We start from the raw sequence: 9,682 nt of genomic DNA, 5'->3' as shown, positions 1-9,682 counted from the left end.
GTTGTAAAACATATATAAACATTACATAGATAGATGGAACAGAAACCAGTTATTAACTATATAGCTAAATGATGCTTATAGATGCTTTACAAAGTATTTATTAACCATTTAACTAAGTATTATAATCATCAGTTGTAACTTTATAATAGCCATCCAAATTATGTTTAGAGATGGTTTACAAACCAATTATTAACCATTAACAAAAAGGTTAAAGGTTTATAAAATCATCTGGTAATCATTAACAAACACTTATATATATATATATAGTTTATAAAATTGTATAATGTGTGCAATGCTAAACTGTTAATATAACAAACATAGCATTACCAAAAATTATTAAACATTATTAATTATCGTTTCATTGTTTGTTAACAGTAAAATAACTTTCAACTAAGTTTAATTAACTATCAATTTACCATTTATAAATTGTTAAAAATAACTTGAAATTGATAAATTGTCATTACCTTGCCGGGGTCTTTTAAAAAACAATTATATAAAATATATAAATGGCACAGAATATACAGTACAGTTACACACTTATAACATGATAAACTTAAATTCATGGATCATTTTTTGTGACTGTTGTCCAAAGTTACTATTCCAAGTTCCTTGATCTCTTAGCAAACTTCTAAATAATGTCAGATTCAGTCTCCATTGTGCCTTGTAAGTGAGAACCATTTTGGGTATATTTGTTTTCACTTTAAGCTGTTTAAAAGGTTTCCCAACTCTGGTGGATTAAACACAAACAGATCCCTGCTGCCTCCACACGCAGTGTTCTCTGTGGTTTATTACAAGCTTTTTTATATTCAAAGAACATTTCTGAAGAGAGGCCCCAACAAAGCCTCCCAAACCCGCTGATATTTTTGCTTGATCCTGAAAAAACGCTGCTCTTTAAATTCAAGCTGAAGCAGAATGTTGTGGGGAGTTAATGAGTTTGAATGAGTCCTCTGAGTGCTGTGATCAGAGGACACCGAGTCCATGTTGTGTTAATTACATCTCTGTTCAATGATCGACATGCAGCTGACTGCTGGCTAATCTGCCTTTTAATGCCAGCTGGTTTAATGTAGCGAACACGGGAAGGTCCGGTTTTAAACTGTTCTGGGTCTCTGGTTAGTGAGGGATTTGGATTGGAGGTCGTAAACTTTGGCTTCCTCTTTAGTCAGCCAATCAGTCTGGTCTGGTTCTGGTTTCAGACCTTTAACTCGGACATGAGGAGCTGTCAAGTAGAGATGATGGTGATGAGGCAAAGTGTTAACATCTGCGTCCCCTGGTCAAACATCTAAATTAATGTAAGGTCGCATCACGACGCATATCGTACTTCTAACCTTCATTATGTCATACATGTCAGGAAGGTTCCACAAAGTTTTAATTACGTATTGATGATGTATTTTACACATAACTGACTGAAACATAGTTTTGAGCAACCATACCAACACATGTAATATCTAATTTTGCCAATTTCAAGAATTTCCTGATTGTAATTGTAATGTATACATCAAACCGGCACATACGGGTACTTTGCAAAAAGTCAAGGCCACGCCCCTTTTTGGGGGAAAGAAAACCAAAGATCTCATAGACTTCAATGCAATTTGACGTGTATTTGGATTGTAATTTTGACAAGTTCGTATGCATTCATCTCTTGTTAACCAAACGTTTGTTTTATACACATATCTAATAATTATTTTGCGATCTTGCCTGAACCTGAGGGTTTACAATACCTTAATAAATGAAAGTTGATCGCCGCCATGTCCCTTCAGTATTCCCCCGTCCAACACAGTGGCCGGATATTGCCTATCCAGACACCTCTACATATTTTATTGAATCCCGTTAGGCTAAGTGTTGTCTGTACATAACCAATGTGTTAATAGCCAACTGTTTGATCTATAGGATGAGATTTAGTTGGAGACGACAGTAGATTAAATTGGTTTCCCCCAAAAGGGGGCGTGGCCATGAGAGCCTACTCTCGATGACGTATTGCCGGTCTGATGTATTGGCAACGAAATGTTTTGCAGATAAAGTACTTTGTGTGTGGGCATTTCACAGGGTTTATATTTTGTTGTACAACCACTGAAATGCGTGTAATGTTAAAGTTTAAGTTGTTTCGATTTAAATTCAGAACTTCTTGTTGTTGACGGCTTGTTGTTCATCTGACAGCAGATCTTCGCTCTGTGCCCATCGTCAGTCTTGGATCGATTTAGTCATTAGGGAGTTTTAAGGCTAGTTGCTGGCTAGCAATTACTGAATCAGTGACTGCTAGCTAGCTAGCAACTTGGAATGAACAAATAATCCATCTGAAATAAAAAAAGTTTGCAAACCAAATCTCTTTAAAAGCAGAGAAACCAGCTGAATAACCAGTCAAGTCAGTCTCCCTCTTCATTCAGTCATTTTTTTTTTCATTCTATCAGACTGCATCTGTAAGCTAGCAGTGCGTTAACATTAAGTTAGCAGTCAGTTTGCAGTTGCTTCGCTCTAGCTAGCCGGCGTAGCGTTAGCCCGAGGACGGAGCTCGTAGGTTTGCGCAGCCACTGGAAGAACTGCCGCCGGTGGAGGCGGTGCCAGCGCACGTTGCCCTCGACGATCTCCAGCGCCCGCGGCATAGCAGGCCCCGCCCCCACGCCGCTGGACTGGATGAACTCCTTTAACTGAGCAAAGAAAGGATGGGAAAAAGAGAGGAAGACGGGGAAATAATGGAGGGAGGAAGGAGTTGGGCAGACAAGGAAAGTAGAAAAGGGTAAGGAATGAAAAGGAGATGACAGGAAAGTTATTAGAATTCAGAAACACCTCTTTGAAAAGAAAGACAGAAATACTGCAGCACCCAAGACAGAAGGTCATACATTACAAGACATGGAGGAATAAACGACAAGTCTGTCTGGTCTCAAAAGTACGTCAAAACACAGCGAGACGTTATAAGACCCTGCAAAATTCCCAAAGCAATCCAAGTTGTTTGTGTGATGATTTGCAGCGAAAAACCAAAGAAGAAAAAGAAAAGACTATGGAGGAGAGAATAGGTGAGGAGACGTCGGCAGCAAGGATTGCTGCAGAGTGTTGGCGGTAAATAAACTAGGGCTGTCAATCGGTTAAAATATTTAATCGTGATTAATCGCATGATTGTCCATAGTTTATTGCGATTAATGGCAAATAAATTACTAATTTTGTATCCGTTGAAAATGTACCTTAAAGGGATATTTGTCAAGTATTTGATTCTCTTATCAACATGGGAGTGGACAAATATGCTTGCTTTATGCAAATGTATGTATATATCTATTATTATAAATCAATTAACAACACAAAACAATGACAATATTGTCCAGAAACCCTCACAGCATAAAAAATATGCTCAGATCATAACATGGCAAACTGCAGCCCATTTTTCTAGTTTCATGAGGCCAGTATCTTCACTCTAGCTTTAAAACCAACTGGCAACGTCAGCCAAGGCTCATGTGTATTGTAGTATCTAGGCCCGTCCAACATGGCAAAATGACAGACTAAACGTGATTTCTCAAAGTTGAAATATTTAAACTTGAGGCCATAAAATAAACTTATGGCATCGTTACATTATCAGGTAGAGTCTCATGTTACTGTGTGATGTAACATTAAGGACAAAACACTTCCAGAACCAGCACTCACACCATCCTCCCACTTCACAACTCTAGCAGAAGGAGTGTCCACATACTTTGGCTCATGTACTATATCTTAATTGTCAGGCAGCCAACGGTTCATAAACTAAACGTTTCTTGATGTTTTATCACCTTTTTAAATGGCAATTAAACAGAAACATTCCAGCAAGCAAATATGAGCTATTAAAGCTAAAACTGTCTTTCAAAAAGGAGGTTTGATAATTAAAAGAGGAACTTTGTTTTAAAGGTTCGTAATGAGGTAAAATGTCCAGCATGGAAGTGTAGGTATCAAAGTGAGACCGCTTTAAAGGACGGTAATTAAATGGAAAGTTTCCAGTTGAGGGTGTTAAAGAGAAACTTCTTTTGTCGAAAGAGAACTTTGAACTGTTGGAGGAAGAGAATTAATGTGATTTTCAAAGTTAAGGACTGAAGAGGAAACTTGGTGTTGTTCAGAGTTTGACAGATTCACTGGAGCGCAGGAGGAAATCCATCCCTTCAACTCCCTTTAAATACACTTCATATCCGTTAACGCCGCTTGCTCTTCTTTACTTTCACTTTCCACTCCTCTGTCTATTCCCTCTATTCCTCTTGTTTCTCTACTCTTTCACTTTCACCTCTCACACCAACACCCTTTTTACAAATCTGCTTCAAAGGTGCATCTTTACTTTCCGCTAACATTTTCAGCAAAATTTAAATAAAAGGTGCATCATTCTTTTCATTTCAGACAATTTTTGTGTTCCCATTTTATTCGTGGTGAATCTGTTTCAGAGACACTATGAAGCCCACGCTGAGGCTGCTTGTTGTTACCATACAACAGGAGTGGAAGAGATCTCAAACAAACGGTTTCATCACGAAAAAATAAAACAAAGAGACTGATTTTTATTCAGAAACGCCCACAACTCGTTATGTTTGTCGAAAAATGTGAGGTTGTGAATATCAGGAACATTTTTCTGTCACTTTCTCTGTGTGTTTTGATGTCCTGCTTTTATTTCTACTTTCTCCTTCTGGTAGTGCATTCCATTAAAACCACAATGTTGAATAATATGTGTAATACATGTGAAATGAATTACAGTAACATCATTGCTGCTCTATTTTTCTTTGAATAATCAACAATAGGCTTTGAATTCCTCCGATAACTTTAGGTTTTTCTGGAGAACACATTGATTGACACATGATTCATCTAACCAGTGTGTGTAAACCAACTTTTTTTCTCGGGGCCCACCTCTTAAAAATGACATGATCGCAACCCAAATCATAATAGTTCAATAATTCACCTTACATTATCTTGATTAAGTAAACCAGCCATGTTGAAAAGATACATTTGATAAATCAAATAAATACATTTAGGTATTATGTGATGACTGCTCCTTGGTTTGTGGCTGTTGCTATCTTGGTTTTAGCTGTCACCATACATGGTTTTGACCGAATGCTAAATAAGACACTTTTAGGCGACCAAAATGTTACAATTAACTTTGATGAAGTGAAAACCCACTGTGAAAGGGTTAAAGTTGTAAGACAAAAACAAGGACAACTCCCAGACCGGACAACGTCGTGGTAGCGACCCTGTCAATCACACGGTAAGCCCCGCCCTAAAGCATCCCCTGCTTTATGGTCTATTTGACTCTAAATGGACCATAATTGACTAAATGAACATCATGCTGTATTGAAGAAGACTTGAAACTAGCGATTGAGACCATAAACTCATGTTTACAATGTTTACTGAGGTAATAAATCAAGTGAGAAGTAGGCTCATTTTCTCATAGACTTCTATACAATCAGACTTATTTTAGCAACCAGAGGAGTCGCCCCTGCTGGCTATTAGAAAGAATGAAGGTTTAGACACTTCAGCATTGCTTCACTTGGAGGTTTCCTCCTGATTTGACCTCTATAAGTGTGTTTTGTGTTTTTACCTCATTGAGTTCTTTCTCAGTGTTCAGGAACTCTGTGACTCCACCGATGAGCTTCGAATTCATGAACAAACGCTTCGCCATAACTGAATACAGACAGCGAGAAAGAGGACGGTTAGTATTACAAGTATTTTCTTTACAGTACAACATGTACAAATACTCTCACATGGACTGACTGACTCACGGGCGTTGAGGATGTCCACTTTTCTCTGAAATACTTCCAGGCGAGGTCGACCCTGCGGGTTTCCTGCCAACATGGATGATGACGTCGATCACGTCCTGCTCTGGGACCAGGTCAGAGGTCAGAGACAGGTTCAGTAACCTGGGAGACACAGAGGACACAGCCAAGCTCAGTTACCATGGTGTAAGTAATTACAAAGGTCAAGATGGTTGTTGCGTAGAGCCATTAACGTAATTATATATTACTGGAGATGCAATGGGGCATTCCTGTATGTGCTACCACGTTAGCCTCAAAAGCGCCCGTTTTGCCCATTTTCAGGGGCCAGTAATGGAAAATATGACATCTGCTTGTGCGTTTCACTGATTTGGATCTTTTGTTACACCGTTTTTTCTGTGCAAAGACCAAATTTCATGTCTCTCGGGAGTTGTGTGTCTGAGATATTGAACCCTAAAAATGGCTTTCCCACTAAGACGGTTTTTTTTTTAGGGATGTGAAAATGACAACAGTACTCCCAGTTTGTCAGAGATTGAGGGGATTTACAGAAACCTGGTGAGCTTTCGGCTGCGAATCCTGACGTGTAAACACATGAAGTTTCTAAAGTGTTTTCTTTTAAGACGCAGGACAAGAGACGGAAACAGAGAGTTTCACAGTAAAACTGATGTTCACTCATCCAACGTTGTGTTCAGAGTTTACCTTCAGTGTGTCGCTGGTGTCGCTGTGTGTGTGTGTGTCGGTTGTTTGTAGCCTGCTGTCTTTTCATTAAAACACCAAATCAATTTTCTCTCTCTCTTCCCACAATCCCTCTGTGCTGAAACATTGGTCCTGTGTGACCAATCAGTGTGTCTCTGGTGTGGGTTTCTTTCATTGTGTGTATGGTGTGTGTGTGTGTGTGTGTGTGTGATAGCTGCTATCTGAACATGCAGTACTACCTCTCTGATTGCAGAGCAGTTTACTGTGTCTGGAAAATCAATACCTGACACACACACATACACACAGACACACACCACACAGCGATCTGTCTCCACGTACAGTTTGGAGTGTGTGTGAGATCAATCTTTGCTATTTTTCTCAACGAGAGATGGCGGCAGTTAGCGCCTGATAAAATACCTGCTGTTAACGCACACACAAAGACACACACACACACGCAACACAGCAGGCCAGATTTCCATACATGTACGGCCTCGGGCAATGTTCACTGCAGCTTTCACTCAATTTGTGGTCTGCTTCTCTGTCGGTGCGCCACGAAAATCAACCCGAAAGTCCATCACAGTCACCTTCATTTTTTTTGGTGTCAGTGTTGTATCATCATCACTGTATTAGTAAGTACTCAGATTCTTTAATTCAGTAAAAAAGAACAAACGCAATTCTAACAGAAATCTCCAAATGTCAAAAGTTTTGATACCAAATCACAGCATGGCTTTTTCTACGGTGTTCCTCAAGGTCTTGGTGTCCTTAATATGGTATTTTGGAGAGATTGACGTGCATGCCAGGCCGTATTGCTGGACCCGCTGGAGGGAAGGGGAGGCACGGGAGAACCAGAACCAGGACTGAGCGGGGAAGACGATCAGACCCTATTGCAGTAAAATTAGAGTTTTTTTAAAGGGAGTCTGGTGCTTGGAAAAACTGCCGCTTTTCACCACAGGGACCGCGAAAGTAACATTAAATTAAAGTTCCTTGTAGCTTTAGATGCATTACACACACTGTTAACATCTGGTAATACAGTTAAGAATATTTGGAAAACTCTCCTCCTTGCATTTAAGCATTTAAGGACATCCAACATTTAGGAGTCATCTGCTGAAAAGAGTTGAATCTAACTTACATCCATGCATTATGAAAGCGGTTGAGAAGTATCACCAAACTCTGAAGTTTCCCTTCAGCTCTACGGAGTGTTTTAGTGTCCATCGACTTATTGTTTTGTTGGTTTTACAACCTGAACCTTTACTGTTCTTGTTCAGTCTCACAGCTCTCATTAATCTTGTTTCCAGCAGCAGCAGCAGGCGGCTGCTTTCAAACAAACAAGCTGATAAACTCACTGTACAGCTGGCAGACTGTTAGAGACTAGCTGGTGAAGAAAGTGGAAGCATAAAAAGGTCAGAGGGCGTCTTTTTAATCTCTATGGAACAATGCTGCTCGTCTACGACCTCAGAAAATATGGATATTGATCAATTTAGTTTTTTTTTGCAACTGCGGTTCAAACGAACCCAGAGTGAGAGCTTTTACAGTGACTAACTCACTGTTCTAACTCAATGTTCACATCAATAATATGATTAATGGAGCTTTCAAAGCCGTCTCAGCATCCTTAGAAAAATACAGACACCTCTTTGTTTCGTTGTGAGGTTAAACCACATAGAAACAGAAGGCGTCATTACCTGTTGAGGGAAGGTGTTGTCTGAGCAGGTCAAAGCCTCCAGCAGGATCTTCTTCTCTGAAACGGCGTTGATTGAGTGAAACTTCATCCAGATGAACTCCCACACGTCCTCGTCCATCAGGCTGACCCGGTGCAGTAAACGATGTCTCTGAGTGGGAGGAATCCTTCAAAGACAAGACACAACGTCCACCCATCAGACAGACACAATCTTACATAATACCACAAGTGTGTGCAGTGGTGGGTAGAGGACTTTAAAGTAAAAGTACAATTTATGTAATTAAATAAAAATTAAATAAAATATATGCAAAAATAAACAAATACATTTAAAATGTAATCAAAATGATACATAAATAAATTAAAGGGAAATAAAATAGAAGAGTAAATGAAAAAGAAATTTAAAAAAGAAAGGAAAATAAACAAAGAAGCAAATTAAAACAGAAATTTATGTCACATTTTATCAATTAATTAATGGCTACATTTATTTTTAATATTTAGTGCAAGTTTGGAGCGTTATTTGGCCTCATTCGCGACAAGCTAGTATGACATGGTTGGTACCAATGGATTCCTTAGGTTTTATAGTTTGCAAAAATAAACAAATACATTAAAATTTAATAAAAATAAATACATAAATAAATAAAAATGGAAAATTAAACAGAAAAGTAAATAAATAAAGGAATTAAAACAAAGAAAAATAAACAAAGAAGCAAATTAAAACTGAAATAACAATTTATGTCACATTTTATCACTTACTTAATGGCTACATTTATTTTAACATTTTTTTTTGCTATATTTAATCATATTTATTTATCGAGTCATTTATTATTTAGTAATTTATTTTGATTTTGGCAGGTTCGGTCCTCCACCAAAAATAAATCGTTCGCACGAACCAGATCCTGTAAAAACATTAAAGTCTGCGCTCCTAACTTGACTTTTTTTAACTCATTTGCGTTACTTGTAATGAGTTACTTTCCCCCCCTGAGAGTGTGTCACATTTTAGGGATGTTAATAAGTGTTTGATGTGGTTTCTGTGCAGTAACAGAGACAGGATGTGAGAGTGACAGTGGACCAGGGAAGGTTAATAAAGCTAGAAACCCTGATAAGACACGTCTGCAGGATTAAGCAGGACTCTCTGGATGCTAAGTGAGGAATTGTGATTCCATGAGAGAGCTCCATTAGAACATCCCTTCACTTATCCTGTGGACTCGAACACACTTTCCCACCAACTGGGACTCCAAAAATTCTCAATAACTCTAACTGGCATGTGGACTGATTTGTGTTGGAATGCTTTTGGAGTTTGAATGAAGCAGTACTAACTATTGACAAAAACTTCTGATATTCGCCAACGTCAAACTAACAGATTTATTCACAAGACTGTCTGATAATAGATGTTTATTTTTAGTACTGAGCCACGACATGGTACCCTGAACCTGGACTCGCTTTGCAAACTTGTCCAGACGAGGGCTTTGACCTCGGAGGGAGGTTGTGGGTGAACATCTGGTCTGGGCTTGTGCCGCGTTACAATACGATACGATACGATACGATACGATACGATACGATACGACACGACACGATACGATACGAACCGATACGATACGATACAATACGATAC

General features: G+C 38.8%; 1 protein-coding gene across 1 annotated transcript in view; it reads right to left on the bottom strand.

Annotated features, from left to right (window-relative positions):
- Nucleotides 1-1,874: 1,874 nt before the first annotated feature.
- The window catches only part of LOC119483159 (thyrotropin-releasing hormone-degrading ectoenzyme-like), a 153,482-nt gene continuing 145,674 nt past the window's right edge, over nt 1,875-9,682 (bottom strand). Inside the window, 6 exon segments of the mRNA XM_037761244.1 lie at nt 1,875-2,642; nt 5,528-5,611; nt 5,709-5,758; nt 5,761-5,856; nt 8,083-8,199; nt 8,202-8,221. Of these exon segments, the coding sequence (XP_037617172.1) occupies nt 2,442-2,642; nt 5,528-5,611; nt 5,709-5,758; nt 5,761-5,856; nt 8,083-8,199; nt 8,202-8,221 (568 nt within the window). The 3' untranslated portion in view covers nt 1,875-2,441.

Source organism: Sebastes umbrosus, chromosome 23 (assembly GCF_015220745.1).
Source record: "Sebastes umbrosus isolate fSebUmb1 chromosome 23, fSebUmb1.pri, whole genome shotgun sequence".
NCBI lineage: Eukaryota > Metazoa > Chordata > Actinopteri > Perciformes > Sebastidae > Sebastes > Sebastes umbrosus.
Note: the sequence above shows the minus strand (reverse complement) of the source record. Positions and strands in the feature narration are given on the sequence as shown.